This window comes from Patella vulgata, chromosome 4, assembly GCF_932274485.2.
Source record: "Patella vulgata chromosome 4, xgPatVulg1.2, whole genome shotgun sequence".
Taxonomy (NCBI): domain Eukaryota; kingdom Metazoa; phylum Mollusca; class Gastropoda; family Patellidae; genus Patella; species Patella vulgata.
In genome coordinates this window covers 62,906,734-62,925,110 of record NC_065882.2, presented here as the reverse complement: position 1 = coordinate 62,925,110, position 18,377 = coordinate 62,906,734, and the positions used below count along the sequence as shown (strand labels likewise).

At 34.9% G+C, this 18,377-nt stretch overlaps 1 protein-coding gene across 1 annotated transcript in view; it reads right to left on the bottom strand.

The window, feature by feature from the left end:
• Nucleotides 1-1,548: 1,548 nt before the first annotated feature.
• LOC126818747 (kin of IRRE-like protein 2) overlaps nucleotides 1,549-18,377 on the bottom strand; it is a 74,753-nt gene continuing 57,924 nt past the window's right edge. Inside the window, exons 4-7 of the mRNA XM_050546298.2 lie at nucleotides 12,349-12,562; nucleotides 12,039-12,086; nucleotides 5,587-5,877; nucleotides 1,549-3,418 (exon numbers count right to left, since the gene is read on the bottom strand). Of these exons, the coding sequence (XP_050402255.1) occupies nucleotides 3,228-3,418; nucleotides 5,587-5,877; nucleotides 12,039-12,086; nucleotides 12,349-12,562 (744 nt within the window). The 3' untranslated portion in view covers nucleotides 1,549-3,227. The remainder of the gene's footprint in view (nucleotides 3,419-5,586; nucleotides 5,878-12,038; nucleotides 12,087-12,348; nucleotides 12,563-18,377) is intronic.

Here is an 18,377-nt window from a genome sequence, read left to right as displayed (position 1 = left end):
TAATAATAGAATCACTTGACATAATAATGTTCGGGAAATGTCTTTCATTCAAGAAGTATGTAAACTTCTATAGTTTTATAATATGTTACCACTTCCGAACTACTAGTAAAGGAAGAGACTCTACAAAGAAGATATGTATGTTCTAGAAACTTCGCGTGTCAACAAACTGTAACAGTTCATATCTTAAAGAAAAACTCGTCTCGCGTTTTATAACGGTAAATGTTAAAACTGCTTTCGTATTGCATGTTTTTTTACAAGTTCTACAGTAATTGCAGAGAAACATTTACAGAGTTAATAAACCGAGATCTGAAGACTGGCAGTTTAAAAATAATCTATTTCTATCATATCAAACATATGTTGGTGAAAAAATAACATATCAAAAAGCTGTTACTTGTTAACACTTGGAATCTGAATTTAACAAAACTACAAATAACAAGTTGACAAATGTTAACGGGTTTTATTTGCTACATTCGACATAAAAACATGCATTCCTTCATTAAGATGCATTTAGAGCAAGAAACATTATTTAAAATTGTATTGTTTACACATGTTGGTACTTATGGAAACCTTTTACATGTACTTCAGCTAGGATATGGAGACTTCATATGACTTAATTAATGGGGATACACGTTAAAATGAGAGTCAAAATTATCATTCGTCTTAAGGGTTGGATAGTTCACACCTGTCCACGTAAACTCTGGTGGACATGGGCCTTTAGCAGCGAGTTCTGATTTTCATGAACACGAGACATTTCTACATCCATGCACTTGGTAACCTTGTATCCTAAATCATTCTGATTAAAACTACTCTTCGTCTGAATAAAAAAAAAAGCAATAAGTGTGTCTGCTCATCGTAGTCAAAACATTTAAAATATTATAATTCAATATAAATATTTCTGTAACACTTTGTATTTAACGTAATAAAATGTGATAATGAATACGTGTAGTACTTGAATTACCTCATATCAAGGCTAATTAGAAAATATGTTACAAACCTTATTGAATCAAATTTTAAGAATAGAGTATAGACGAAGTGTCTCGTTAAACCACATCATTAACTTCACTAAAGCCCTACCTTTCTGCAACAACCGCGCTAATGCAGGTGGCTATGTAGTTTTGGTAAAAGTCATTAATATGATTCTAAATCGACGGGTAATACCAAGTCTACACAGATGACGTAACAAATTCGAATATGTATTAAACAATTGTGTTTCAAACCTGTACTATCAATAAAAATTTAAACTTAATGATCCGTTCTTCACTGACCTGTAATACAATCAAAACTACTGGAAGCTTGTACACCGCCACTGTTTCAGAAATAAGAGTCTGTTTCGCTTTAGAACCATAAATATTTTGCATTTGACAATAAACTTCTAAAGTTAGCAATTGTGCCTATCAAATTCTTAAAAATAACTGTTTCCCGTTTTATGCAGACTGTGCATATGTATATCTTTAATTCATTTGAGGAAGTAATGGATGCGGAACAAGAAATATAATTAAACAAAATAACAGAAATTGTAATCAAAGAAATGTAATTAAATGTCATTAAAATTACATTATATAACAAATAACAATTACAGCAAATAGTTTATTTATACATTATATATATACAAAACAATCGAGAATAAATAATCAAAAATAAAAGATTAAAAAAAAGACGATCAAAATTATTGTGATCTACGATTTGGTGTAGACTACGACACCACTTTGTGTGATTTACGTCATACTTCCACTTAACACATCTATTACCCGTTGAATGTATCATTAGTTCACTTGTGCAATATAATATTGCGCTGTCAACACAATCCTGCAACACTGCCTTCGGCTATTAGCACACACACTGACAGAATACAGGAACAGTGATACTGTTTTGCCAGGTCCTTTAGATCGTGGGACTCAATAATTGATATACGAAGCCATGTTCAAGCAGCTAAGAAGAAAATGTTATATGAAGTCTTCTAGAACGTCTCCCGTAGAGTAATTAGCTGATTTAGCGAAACTTGACAGCTTGCTTTATTGAAAATAACATTGTCTCGTTTTAATACACTATTATGCCAGAATCAATAGCTGATGTCCACAATTTATTTTTGTTTATTTTGTGGTAGAAAAAAAGACTTGAAGCTATTTGTCTGGTACATGCACAACGAAATATAAACATATTATGGTTCATTCATCAAAGATATTATTAGCTAAGTCATAAAAAGAAAATACATGAAATAATAAATGCATCATTTTTTTGTGATCAACTGCCATGTATAACCCAGTTTACTGTTTCTTCCACTATTGGGTCCCTTTTGGCTGTGGCATAAAAATCATCATCGTCATACAGCACCGATCCATCATGTACTTCGTGTTATTACTGAACCCACTGAACAAAAAGACGTTGTTTAGCGTCGATGATGTTAAAGATGAGAACTATAGGATTGTCTACTTGATGATCGTTGGTTGAATATAAAGCATCCCACTCTATCCCTAAAGGCATAATAGCCGTGGAAAATAGAATACCAAACTCTCTTACATTGCACATTAAAACGTCAATTATGTTGAGTTTTAAAGCTATGATCCAAGCTATTGTCTCCAGCTATTCTTCTAGAAAGTCAATATGATGGCTCGCTTTTCTGGTATTGTTCATTCTGTTCAGCAGAAAAACTCATAGATTGTATTCCCATTTTAAACTTTTTGCCATTTATTTACTTTTATTTTCCATTTACGTACACAACTCTGGACTATTAAATTCAGTTTTGGTCGTCATTATTTTTTTTTATCTACATATTAAAAACGGCTTCTGAGCGGTCGAGTTTGTTATTTAGCACTTAGCGTCTCTTGGCATTCAAACAACTACTAAATTGAATTCCATCATCGTAGCACACTATTGGATTTGAATATCAAATTGAATATAGAATTTCATATTGATAATACGCCTTTGAAAATATGATATGATAGCTAACATTTCAGACCGATTTCCATAAAGGCCATATTGGATTTGTCGTTAATGACAGCTATTGCCTGCTACATAATATTGTATTTGTACATTAAAGTACTCAAAATGTAATTTTACGTGTCCAATTTCTTAAAATCCGCCATATTGAATTGAAGCGATTGCTTCGGAAGAATCGGATAATGGAGATTAACCTCGTGACCAGCATTAAATGGCAAGAAGTAATGACGTCACTGTAATCACATCTATCACAAAATCACACACATCACAAACGTAACGTCTTTTGACACTCAAGTATAAAAACGTTGCAACATTAATTGTAAAACTGTTTGGATACATATGAAACAAAAGAAGTGCAAAGAGTTTGTAGATAACCTGGGTGAATTATTGCGGTGTGAATGAAATGTATTTCCCGAGTATATTCCATGTGAAGCAGCTATTGCATCTTTATCCGTGCCTCTCTTAACATTGTAGGTATCAGCTAAAATAAACAAAAAATAAATATATATTATACATATCTGAATTTCCGCAGTCCAGTTCTACAAAGTTGACGCATCTTCCAATCCATCAACTCTACCCCATTCAACTACCTAGTTTCGCTATTTTCATATTATGCCAACTTTCTCCATATCTGCAACCATTTCGCATAAACTCCTTAAACGGGAATATTACGTCATCAAAACAATTTTTCTTTCAACACGACTTTTTTTTTGGGGGGGGGGGGACAATCGTTGGCTTCCGCACGCCCAGTCCAGCCCCCTACCCTCTCTCTCCCCATTTCTGGTAGATATCCATCCGCCCAATTCGGTACCCACCAAGGAGGGTGGGGTTATGGCCTAGTGGTCTAGGGTGTAGCGCATCGAGTTCTACCTGACCGGTCACATCTTCCGCAAGTCGCGGCACTTCGAGTCCGAGTCAAGTCCCAAGTCGCTGACTTTAGTACCGAGTTGCAAGTCCCAAGTCTTTACAAATGAGTCAGCAATTCACGGCGAACAAGGTAAGTTAGAGTTATGACACCTCGCCGCGACTCGAGTCCTAAGCTCTTTCAAGTCGGGTCTCGAGTCGCAATAAATATTTGAAATCGAGTCGCAAGTCGGGTCATTGATGCGACTTAAGTAGGACTCGAGTTCCCGCCTCCAACCTTGCGGTTATGCTTTCGATCCCTGGTGTGAGCGTATGTGCCCCCCCCCCCCCGCCCACACGGGAAAGACCCCTGCGCGTGCTCTAAGCGTAAGACAACTGCGGTATCACCATTGGTTGAAACGGCCGTTAAAAACTTTTAGAAGAAGGTAAACACTTAAGTATTTCTCCATTGTTATAAATGCTCCCGCGACAATTATACCACCCAACACAAAGACAGTTACTACCTGAATAATTATTACTCAGAAATTTTATCCAAAGAACATTTGTCCCCAACGCGTACATGTGTACTTAATTAGAAATGGCGATGCTAAAAGGAACTAATTCACCCACGTCTGGTGCAATTAAATCTCAGGCTTTTCTTATAAATAACCACTAATTCTATATAAATCCCTTTATAAGGTAGATTATCCTTAGATTACTCGGTGGCATTGCCTGCTTTCCATCAAGAACAACTCTGGTTATACAGTGACTATTACAGTAAATCAATTTACAAACGTCCATATACGGTGTTTTCCCTTTATTGCCCGTCTATCAAATTACCTATGTTTGCTGATTAGTACAAGATCAGTATTGTAGCTTATGAAACCAGTATAAAACTAAACACAGTCGCGTAACTCTAGGAATTGAGTTATTAGGGAATCATGACCACCGACAATGGAACATACTACATGTATAGTTTAATTCACTCCATCAGCTTTATAGGTTTACTGGTTTTAATATATCTTGTTTTAACTTTTTGTCAATCTATAACGATATATCGAAAAAAGCACTTAAGATTTGTCACAATAATGATTGATCACTATTTTTAGAATTTGAGTTATTACCGTCGGATGGCACTGAACAAAGAAGACTTAAAAATCTATATTAATTGTGTCCTGATTAATGTTAACCCGATTGTTTATGTAAATATATTCAGGTTGAATAACTAAGCCAAAAACTAGAACAATACAATTAATGTCTTGTTCTCCATTTCAATTGGCACCGGAATAAGAACCGATCCGAAGCGTATTTGATCATGCATCAATGTCGTTTTAGGCATCTTTGTCATTTATTTGGTCACCCCTATAGCCACAGATCACCAATGATTTCCCAATTGACTTTAATGTTAATTCCCGTCTCTTAGATCGGCATTAACTTTTCCCGAAATTTTCGTTGGGTTGAACTCTTTCTACCATAGATGGATGAACATTTGACAACCTCTTGCTCAAAAGCAGGTATGAGGTTCATCATGGAAAACTTGGGAAACACAAACTGGAAGTAGCATACAAGTAAACATACAACTTTGGGTCTTTTTTGGTATCTTGCTATACATGTTTCATGCCTTGTCCATTTTCTAATTTGAAATAATAAACTATTACAATTTTGTTCCGTCGAGTCGAGTCCGAATTTGCAAGGATCTCCCTTTTGATGCCAAACGAAGGTATTGCTGGTAAGAAGGACACTGTAATATCCCATCCATGTGCCAACAGGAAATATATGAAATACAAAATAAGATTTTAAACTTACAATTTAAGATATCAACTATCTTTCTGGTGATCTGTAAATCAGAAGTTCTACAGATATAAACTCCAGCATTATGTAAATGAGCTTTTTCAATCTCTAAAACACTGGATATAGTCTTATATTCTAATGAAACCTGCTTTCTTATGTATATTTGTTTAGAATGATCCGTGCTGAGTTTATCACCATCTTTGAACCAGTCTAAATCATCTGGAGGATGTTCATCCCCCGTAGCATTACACACCAACAGGATTTTACTACCTTTCTCTACATAACTTGGACCACTGATTTTAATATCTGCAATTTGAAACAAATATTCAGTTTATAAACTCCTTGAAAACTAAAATACATAGTAGTAATTATCACATATTTTTTTTACTTCCATGCAATACAGTATTACCTGTTTTGAACCAAGAACACGTCCCCATGCGTTACTCATCGTGTTCTTAATGTTCTTGAGGGCGACGTTCTATGAGAAGGGCCTAAGGTTCCTCCCATTCATGCATGATCGACATGAAAATTCGTATGCTTGTTCCTAGACAACTGCGCATCGATCTTTGACATGACGTCAAAATTCCAAGATGGCTGCGTTGATGTCATAATCCGGGTCCATAGCACGATGTACTTGTTATTAAAGGGAGTCAGTCCATTATCTTAAATTGGATGAAATTGCCGTAGAACTTAAAATATTCAAGGTTTTTTTTTGTTTTTTTTTTTGCCGAATTATCTCAGACAAGTTTTGCCAACAATTCTAAATGGCACATTTAAAAGTGCACCGAAACACATTCGACATAAATATCGGTGGATACAAAATAGTTTATTTGAAAGTATTATAATATGACCCCATGTTTATCTACATGTTTTGGATACAATGATGGGCTATTATTTTGTGATGTAAATATAATTTAGAATAAATGCATAATAGTATAAAAAAAATTAGCTGAAATTATTATTTTTGATTATGTCGTTCATTTCATTTGAAAACTCTTGTGCTTTTAGTCAAAAAGTGAGACAATAATTAACTTTTTATGCTATCAATAGAATGAATAATGCCTGTTAAAAAACATCATTTTAAAATGTTTGTCGTCTTTATTAAATCCCAATACAATATTTTGAGTATAATTTATTTCCATCCACTTTGTAGACATATCAATTTTGTTAGTTGCTAACTTAATTAGAAAACATATTTCAAGTTCGTTTGGTACTTGCGTTTGGAATTAAATCGATTTAATATTGTAATTGGGTTGGGTTAATACATATCTTGTCAAGAAACGCCCTATATTTAGACCCTATATTTAGTTCCCTTCTTTGTCGCGATTCATTATTGAAGCAATTAGTTCAAAGAAGACGTTTCAGATGCACGTTTTTTTATATGGTGTTCATCTTGTCGACGGAGTTGAGTTTTAACCTGTTAACTGGTAGATTTTTTAAAAAATCCCTGTTTCGTTTTTGAAGGGTCTCGTTCCTTTAACGGCATATTTCAAGTCTTAAGGTCATGTTGTAACTCGTCTGATAATGATGGTATTCGTATATCTAGTATATCTACTTGCAGTGTAGAACAACGAAACGTAATATATTTTATTTGGCATTTGTGTAGAACAAGTAATTGGTTTTGATTTAATTGTGTAAGACAATTCACACAAAGATACAATTATTCTGTACATACGGATTTGAGCATACACCATATTCCTGAATAGCAATTTGTCATGAAGTTTCTGTTGGAAGATCGAAATGAAGCTACGATTCAAGATGCTGATAGTATTAGCGCCTCGTCGGACTAATGGACGTCGGAGCAAGCAATTAGGCATAAATGAAATGACATGAAATGGGGTGTAACGTCTTACTGTTCTGCTTCGATTGGGATAATAAAGACGGGCATACACCGGACAGCGGCGCTACGGCCTACTATTGTATCGAATTCCAACTACCATGGGATCTTTTAAGTGCACGCCAATGTGTACACCGGACCTCGGGTTTTCGTCCCATCCGAACGACTAGACAGCTGTCCTTGTCAGACTCTCGTCCTGCACAACTGAAATCCCGATCAACTTTCTCGGCCAACACCGGGAGCGAGCCCGCAACCGCCAGAATAGCGAGCCAGCGTCTTACCCACCAGGCTAATTACCGTCAGACCTCTATAAGCACCTATACCATGGAGCTGGTGTTTAGCATCTCTCGCGGATTGCAGTTTGACATTTTTGGTCTTTGTATTTGTCATGACCAGCTTTCACATGTTGTTAAATGTTACAAGTACAGAGACTTATCTATTAATTAGGCTTTGCTGAAAGAAAGTATTCTCTAGCTAATAGCTGTATGATAGGTAAAGCTCACATGTAGGAGTACAGTATATCTTAATGATGCGTGCAAAACATCTATACAACATATAAACACAACAAATTAACATCTAAACTAACGAGGCATACAATCTACGTTCATCTTTCAATAAGACATCACAAGCATTTGTTTAAAAGGTTATTTCGTGAGCTTTTTTTCATCAGTATAGTTCTAGAAATTAAATGGGGTCTCGCTTTTCTACAGAATGCTGGGTCACCTTTTCTGTACTGATCTAATTAAAAACCACAATACAGTCTCGTAGCGTTTATATTTTCGACCGATTATGCCCATATATAACGTTAGGGCACATGCTACAAGGTGTATCTGAGACAGATATGAAACGAAATGGGGTTTGACGTCCTACACCAACCGGGCCAATACAGGTTGATCTGACAGGTTACCCTTTTGTTGCTGTTTGCAACTTTCCTTAGGGAGAGAATATTAATAAATCGGTTTAGAAGTACCCCTGTTGACCAAACTGCCCATATTTATAATTTTGTGTTATAAGTAATGTACTTTGCGCTATTACCAACTAACTCAACAAACTGAATATTATGGTAAACAAGAAATAAATTAAAATAGTCGATCCGTTGTACTCGAAATAATATGGGTTACCCGTAAATCAAGGGGTAATAAATTATAATGCATAACTTGCAGAATGCGCATGCCTACTTAAAGGCTTACCCGTAAATCAAGGGGTAATAAATTATGATGCATAACATGCAGCATGCGCATGGCTACTTAAAGGAGTTAATCCTCTTTATTTAGGTAAAAATAAAGTATTAAATTGGCTTGATTTGATGTGTTATAAGATTATTAATATTTTGTTTCGATAGATTAATCTGACTTAAAGTCATTTACAGTCAGGGAACTAGTTTAATTTTTTGTCTTAATGTGTGGACAGAGGAACACAAAATATTGGCTTTATCAATAGACAGATTGCAACTAAATGAAATGGGGTTTAACTTCCCACTGTTCTGCACCAACTGGGCTGACGACGGGCATACGCCATGTTGTGTGCTCTGCGGCTACGGCCTACTATTATCTCGAATTATAACTGTCATGGTTTCTTTTACGTGCAGGTCTACTCTCTGAGCTACCTTAGACAAATCAACATGTAAATCTCAATAAAGTCGACAATATCAAACAGGTCTAGTCCAATTAATCTTAAGATTATTTCAATTATTTCGTTTGAGACAAAATCAATTTTGTCATCGAAAAATGGAATCCTTGAAAAAGTCAATTAGAATGTTTCATATCTGATGAAACTTTGCTTTGTATTATCGTATCTCAAGCCGTGTATTATTTATTATATTATTTACATGTTAAGTGTATGTTCTACAGCACGTACATTTATTTGTGTATTTAATATATTTGTTAACACGAGTTAAAACATTTAATTCACAGTTTACAACTAAAGATGTGCTAACTGATATTTTCCCTTATAATTCACGGATAAATGAACGAGAATGCAATAATTTGAAACTCATGATGTTACAGCTGTTTAAAACAATCTGACTTAAAGTTATTTCCAGCCAGAAACTAACATTAACCAAATATAACAAAAATAACAAAAAACGTTACACTGAAAGAAATATTGAAGAAAGGTTAAACTAAAATATGTTACACTTGCTTATATATCGTAATCTCTTCAGACAAGTTTTACCTCTTTTTTATTGGAATACAAATTATTAAGTCGGTTCTAGAGCGATGAACTTTTAATATATTCAGTATACCAGTAACCGCACAAAGCTGGATACGGAGCATGGGGTTCCCACACGTCCATGTTAGAAGCGGGTATATCAATTGAATATGTATGTTCACACTATATATCTACACATGCATGGGAGATGAATAACTCAACAACTTTGAATGGGACGAAAACTAAACAGCTTTATTTGGGATGAAAACTCAACAGCTTTGAATGGGATGAAAACAGCTTTGATTGGGATGAAAACTCAACAGCTTTATTTGGGATGAAAACTCAACAGCTTTGATAGGGATGAAAACAGCTTTGATTGGGATGAAAATTCAAAGTTTAGATTTGATTAGATCTTTTTAGATTAAATATTAAGTAATTCATTTCACATCCTACAGTCAGATAACTTTCCAAGAATTGGTCGAATTAGATGTAAATTACTATACATGTGTAATGAGTACGACGTGTGTGGATTCTTAAAAAATCTGTCTCGGGTTTTTAATGCAATCTAATTTTTAAAAAATCTTGAAAGTAGTAAATGGGCAGACTTTAGTTAATTCTACGAGACTGAAAACATGTAATCAGTTATGTAAAATATACCGTTTCACAAGTCGCCATTACACATAAGATGTAATCAATTCAACACTTTTTAAATAAAAACAAAAATATAAAAAAAAAACAGAAAAACAAAAACAAAGATAAACCAGGATACACATAAATCAGTTTCGGGATTGCTTATTACTGGTTGTATACGCTAGGGAATTCTGAAGCATATCAAAAGAAGCAACAAATCATAATTTACCGAATTGCAATGACACTTTCAGCTGTGTAGCTGGAGTTTTCCTTATGGGGCTTACTTAATTTCACGTTTTAGAAGGTTGTGTGTTATTGTTCCTCCCCGGGATCTGCGCCATCCTAAAGACAAATTCATTGCCTAGCCCAGAAGGAACCACCCCGACAAGTGAGGGATGATAGTGCTGAATAACTACAGAACTAAACAAGTTATTAACTGTGCATTATCAATGTCTCCAATCATCTTGACATAGAGTAAATATAGACAATTTATGTCGATGTTTATCCATGATAATAAATAGAAAAATATAAATTCAACTGACAGTTACAAGTTGATAATATTAAATCTTAGCTAAATCAATACTTTCTAACTGAAAATCACGTATTTGAAATCATTAAAACGTAAATTTCGGATGTTTGTTTTCATATCAACTTCATGGATCATGCTTTATCTGCCGGCGATTTGCAAACATATCGTAGTTTTGGCGTTGAGAGAGGAAATCTATTGACAATGCAAACTGGTTGGTTAAGGATACGCAGACATGTTATAAGGGTCACATATTGAGCACAATATTATGCTGTTGTCTAACACCAATCATGCTAAAACCATGCAGACAAATTACCATAAGATGATGTGTTAGTTTTGATACCCGAGACTCTCCGAATGTCTGAAAACAAATTCCAAAAACAAGCTAATAAAAGATTGCGAAATTGTGAGCGGTGTTATTATCTTTGTCGAAATAATAGAGGTAACGTCAGTCATCGAAATGCAGAATTGGCATTAAAGAAGCCAAAGGACACTTGTCATAACTTATCATTGATTGATCTCACGCTCTCTAAGAATATGCGGATGTTACCAGTAAAAGGTTGCATAATGTCATTTTTTACTTACCAATGATCAACATGCTTCAATGTTAGTTCTGAACCTATACCCACGTTATAGTTTTAAGAATTAAGAAAACATTTATTCTCCAAAACTTACAATGTAACATCCACTAGAATATCATTAGCATGCCACTTTTAATTACGATTTAAATAATACAATTTTAGAAAAAGCTACACGAATTCAAATTACATTACACATTATCAGGAACAATGCATAAAAAGTCCTACACGCGACTTCAAACAAACTAAATTAAATAGCCACATTGGTTTAAATACTGTAAGACATATTATTGGATATTTACGAAGTAAATTTACTAATTTAATACACAATGAACTATCTTACTAGTTTATTGTAAAATACAGCGCCCTTCATAATACGTTCCAGAAACAGCTCTGTCAAAGCAAATCTAAATTTTGATTTCCTAATTTCATGCAAGTGTGGCAAGATTTATGCATATTTCTCAAACTATAACTAGAAGGAATAAACACCAATTAGATTAATCAAGTAATCGCATGGTCTCCTAGTTGACCAAAAAATGAGCTTTAACAGGCTTACGGTTCTTGGAACGTAATGCAGATGACTTGTATGTGCTGATTAGTTGATTTTTTCCACAATTTATCTTTTACGTTGTGTTTAAGGACCATGCTGTTCAGATTAGGTACTATATATCCAGATGCATGGGTTGTAATATATAATTTAAAGGAATATAATAAAGACTACTAGATCAATTTGTTCAAATTGAGTTACCTGGCTCGGGCAGTATTGTAGGTTTTCTCCAACTTGGCTTGTATTCGCCTGAAATAAAAAGTCATCGGAGATCTAAAGTTAATGTTGTCGCCTATTAATTTTTTTTATTATTTGGGGGGGGGGGGGCTTTCAATCTTGATTTTACGTCCGTTTTGATGATGTAGTAACTGGAGGTTTGGTACGCAGGATAAACCCTATAAATCACCATTTACAGTCAAGTTTTCTTTCAAACCTATCTCACGCGTCTGGGGAAAAATAAGCTCTCGGTTTGCTCCACTACCAACGCTAGAGTGTAGACAAAACTTCTTACCTATTATATTTAAATATACAAAACGCCGCAAATTTCTCTGTGTCGAACTGACTTGACATTCATATTTGCCTCCATCATCTAACTGGACTTTTTTGATCAACAGATTCCATTCTTTTTGTAACGGCGTGTGTTCGATTAGAATTCGTGAATTACCCACAAATGTTTTCGTTCCAATAGTTAAGGGGTTAAAATCTGAAGCTCGTCTCCATATTACCTGGAATAAGAAAGCAGTTCATTTAGTATATAGTACATTAATGTAAATTTCAAATACCTTAGGAGCATTCTTGGCTTTCGCCAGTAAAAGTTGTTTCACTCGTGTCCTGCTTTAGCTTTTGTTGGAAGTCTTATCTCTGATCTAAGAAATATATTTTGATTAAAACGTTATGTTTTATTATTATTACAGTACACATACTATTGCCCCCCCCACCCCATTTAAAATACATTTGTCGAGTCAAGTTCCCTTTGGAATTTTTGACATATGAATATGGGCAATAAGTTAGGATTCGAAATCCGAACACTTCTCTGGAATCCACATAAAACTCAGAATAAACTATATTAGGGCCCACTTAGCCCATAGCAATTAGATGTAAATAACATTACAATTCAGGGCTGGTCTGGATGCACCAAGTGCAGATGTTTGTAAATTTACCCATTGCAGTAGATAAAAGCCGATTGTAAATAAATATAAGCACAGCATTACAGTTGATAAATAGTGGTTTGACTTCACGGACCGGTTGTAAACAACATGACAGTTGACACAAACCTGTTTGAAATACTCGCAGACTTCCAAACACCTATATTCAACCTAATATGGTGAGGAAACTAATTGGCAAACGGTGGCACTACAACCATTACTCACACCAAGCATTCCACCCCAGTTGAGCGATACTATGATATCATAAGTATGCGTAGGTTGAATTTTAATATTTAAAATAATTGATATTACTAGCTAAGCTGTCAATTGTCCAAATATTAAAAGGTTAATTAACGCAGAGTCATCAATTTCTACACAGACGGAAATGACAAACTTGCGACAATACACGAACTAACTTAATCAACCAGACACAATTATGAACTGGACACGGCATTATGTATTTAATATGACTCTTGCCATCTATATTCAGCTCGACATATTTCCCCAGGGGATGAAATCTTTCAACTGCCCCCAATCTTTGGGGCAATTACTGTCCTTTGATATTCTCGTGTTCTTGATTTGGAGAACTAATGACTAGTGCTGGGTCTATTGGGTTCACCATTTGTTTTAAAATGTAATCGGACTAATGACATAAAGAATCTAATAGATAGTTTGAACATGTTAATGACAAACCAAGTGGAATTTTAATTAAAGACGGTATATGTTTACAAATTCTACACATTTGCTAGTGACCTGGTGCCCTCAACAAGTATGTTGTGGTCAGTTATCTCTACAGCATATGGGTTCAAAACTAGACCTGTACGCGATCAAAGGTAGATGACTTGGGCATAGTCGAGCGGATGTCAACCCCCTTTCCGATCTTTAAATTGTAATTAAAATGAGATAAAACAAGTGAAGGAATTGCGTTGAAAATGTTTGCTATTCGGTAACCATTTAGCAGCCATCATCGTATTCCACAATTAGCATACATAACTTCTTTATATTGTTATAATCTTAAATAAATTGGTGTAGTTTATGTTTCATCACTTATAAAAAGAGATTCAGACATTGTTTCCAATTCTGTACACATTTTGATGTCACTGAGCGCTTTTTGGTGTGTCACCTGAACAGTGCGATTAAAATGATCCGATATTTAGATATTATAGTCAGGATGATTAAGTTAAACATCTATTCATATTACCCACCATTGATCCTCTACTATCCTCAGCTACTCAATGATGGTTAAGCTTTGTTTACTTTCTAATTCTAGTGATAATTGAAGAGTGAATAATATTCAAAACACGCACTGTCAGCCCTCGCTCTTACATCACTAATAGATCAGTCTAGACAATATGGCTAATTCAAACTTTACTTGCTACTTCTGCTTGATCGCAAACTTAATAGAATGTCACCAAACGCTGAATGGAAATCAATTAAACGATGACGAGATGATCGTCCACACCAGACATTCTCGATCACTCCAGACCAATTTTAATTTGTGTTTCGATCTTCTAGGCTTACCAGGAGAGCCTCTTCACTTCATCCAGACACCATAGAAGATGGTGCAAATTATGTAAACGTTTAACAGGCTTACAATGGATTCTTTTATTTAAGATGACGGTTGAATGGGGCTGAGTAACCGTACTTCCTGGGCTTGCTAAATTCACGCATTAATCTTTACAGTAATCACGCTTATCAACTCGATATATCTAGATGTGGAGTCTTATGTCTTAGTCACAGACTAGACATAAGTATTAATATACATTCTCACAATACTACTTATACATTTAGAATTTTTATAACTGTCAATAAGCTTCTTATCTCGAACAATGAAATGATATTAAGGGAGAATAAATGTATCGATATCAGAGTCCATGTACCGCTTAATTTAACGTCAAGAGGCGAGATGTTAAATATGGCTGGTTTCCATACAACACAAATTAATACTACAACGTGTCACAGTGGCCAATGTCCCAGTGACCAGTTATTATAATCAGTGGTTCAGAATATCTGAGGTTCAAGATAATCATTCCTTGAGAAGGGAGCGATTCTATTGATAACAGTTTAACATGTTACTTGGCAGGGTAGTGTGTCCCAATGACAAATTATCCGGCTGATAACAGTTTAACCCTTGTGCGTATACAGGGTTTATTTCGGGACCCCCTTGTGGACCCCCTTCAGTCTCATTTAAACCTTATGCTGGTGACTCGTGTCAAATCTGTTCTGGGCTCAGTGCAAGCATTGTATTTGGAATCTTTTTACTGATGATATTGTGTTGATCATTTTGGTAATCTGGATCCGAAACTAAATCTATGTACTCGGCCAACGCCTTCAAAAGACGATTTTACATGGAAATGACAATTAAATTATTTGCAGATTTTGATGGTTTTCAAAAAATACCTTTTAATTCATATCTTCACTGTTATTACCTCTATTATATTTTTTTCACTTTGATTGATTATTATTCAGTCTTTATATGAAGCTCCAGTTTGATAGTATTTGAATAAAATTATGCATCTAAAAGTCTATTTATGTCTGGGGTCTTACCGCTTGTTGCTGACAAGTTTTTTCGTGCGACGTGTTTGCACAGTGGTTAAAATGGTGTGCGACTCGTACAATCAGGGGGCATAATCCAGGAAGTTATGGAGGCAGACCACCATTAAATTTCATCATCTCGGTACCCGAATTGTAGTTCGTCTATTTATAGCAATTCTCTCTCTCTTTTCTCCCCTTTTGCATGCCCATTTTTGTTGATTTTTTGGTCTAGAATGGGCGAAGAGGGTTTGAATTAACATTTTCTGCCAGGTTTTGGTAAATATTCATGATTTTGAGGCGGAAGGATAAGAGGGTTATCAGGTTAGCTACGGCGATATGTACGGCAACTAGTTACATGTTTTTAGTATGCTTCTTCAAGTTTGTGTATCTCAAAATTTTGGTGGTCAACCTCATACAAATTTTAGTGCAAAGACATGACCATTTGTTCCTCTGTCTGTAGTGAAAAGCATTCAGCCCAACGAAAATTTGGGGAAAAGTTGGAGGTGGGCAAAGAGGCCAGAATTAACATTGAAGTCAATGGGGAAATTAATGGTGGTCTGCCTCCTTATGGTCTGGAATTTTCATTGTTTACTTTAATATCCAACTCACCAGAACCAGTGACGTCTACACAATCCCAATATAGTGAACGCGTTAATACAAAAAACTCCAATAAAATGGCATTATATACTGGAACATGTCAGTAAAGTCTTGGAATTGTTATCATGAATAATTTAATGTACTAATGTCGCCATTAATGACTGGTAATAAAATAAATATCATGGTCAGGAAATATCGGTAAATGCGAACGTAAGCTTTTAGTTTTATTACAGAGAGACTAGCGGACAAGATAACCAGTCTCCAATTAACACACGTTTCGTCGGATACCTTTCTCGCTTTCAATTTTATACCCAACCGATAACAGACGGGAATAACGCAATCTCTCTATCACTAAAACCAGTCTAACGTTGGTCTGCAGATATAATGTAATGTTGCGACCTCTTGGTCTTTCCCTTATCGATGATTTTATTTCCTAATAAAATCTGAAGCCACGTTTTCAGTTCAAGAAAAAGGATATTTAAGTTTGATAAAGCCGAAATCGCAGACTTAACTACTGCCGAGAATTGTTATTTATGTACTATTCAGCTTGAAGCTAATGTCAGACAAGAATTTAAAGATTTTCGCATTACTGATTCTAAAATATATTTATCTAAATGATGATTGACCGGACAGATTAACTACATATTTGGGGATCGAAATGAAATACCGATTTCCATTTAATTTGGAAATGCACATAACTAACAATTTTGTCTAATTTTGAATACATTTAATGTTTTTACAACTATATGCCAATACCAGCGGTGTTTATTTCCGATGTAAAAAAGAATTGACTATTAAGAAATTGAATAGGCAATCACTAATGAAATCTTTTAAATAACACTTAATGTGCAGAAAAGCAGAGCATTGGTGAATAGTTTGCTGGTTTACAGTGATAAACGGTGAACCGACAACCAATGTGTGCATGAATTCACAGGCAATATGAAAGAACTATAGCATTGCGATGTTTGTTAAATGCGTAAACACATATCCTTGTATTATCCCACAAACCCTACGGTGCATTCAGAATAAGTTCTATATTGACACATGTTATATGCAAGTACGAATTGAATCCATAGTAGCCTATGGCAGATAAATATGTACTGATTTACCTTGAGTATGCTCCTAATAAATGTAAATTGCTACAAAAGCAAGATTTTGGGCGGAGATGCCATTTGAATGCGGGTATGATATGACATCCGCAATTAATAATTATAGCTAACGATCTGTACTATAATAGGTCCTAATTTATACATACATTGATAGGCGCCTTTCCAACAAGCTGATATATGTTCATCTAATTTTCCTTTGCAGACTCATCAGTCACCGAACACAAATGGAACTAAAGCCTTTCTTGTTTCTCTAATTAAGTGTTAAAACCGTTAATAAGTTTGTATCATTTGACAAGGGCGTCTGCGTTTTGTAAAGGATGGAAACATAAATTCTTAGCGGGGGTTGAAAACAGTTATAATCAATCCGTCCACAACAGTTTTATCGTCTGAGATGTAAATTCACAACTCAAACAACTCTTTAAATCATCCAGACCGCCTTGTCGCTGGTTATGGCGAAAATGACGATAAAGCGGAATCTACGACTTTGAGCAGCGTTAATTTACATAACATGTTTACCGCACCGAATAACGATAATTTTTAAACCTAACTTTATTACGCTGTATTTATAGATAACAAGAATTATTGAAGATTTGACCTAACCTACGTCATTTGTGAAATATTACGGCATTAACGTTTATCGTTTATACTACAGTACAAGGAGGTCAGAATTTAATGAGTTAATAATCACCATAAATTGCATAACACATGAATTTAGTGATTTCAAAAGCACCATAAATTGCATAACACATGAATTGATCCTAATCTTATGTTAGCGTTTTTTAAGCATCTAGCTCTAGATGCAATTCATTTATAGCTTATTACAATGCTACTAATGCTGATGTGGGTCTATTGCAAATGCATATCCTACGATATAGGCTACATATTATTATGCAAACTTTATTGAGGGTGGGGGCGTATAACGCGAGTGCATGAATGGTCTCTCTCTCTCTCTCTCTCTCTCTCTCTGAACAGCGTATTTACTCTCTTTTTGTGATACGCCCCGTGACTAATTATCTATCGATCCAATTACTAACATGCTCGATCTCAAGATACAATTATACTTTATATTAATCATTTTTGTATAATAACAATAACTAAGTCCGTTATTTCTGATTAAATTCCAATGGTTTCATCATCTCTCATTCGGGTTATAT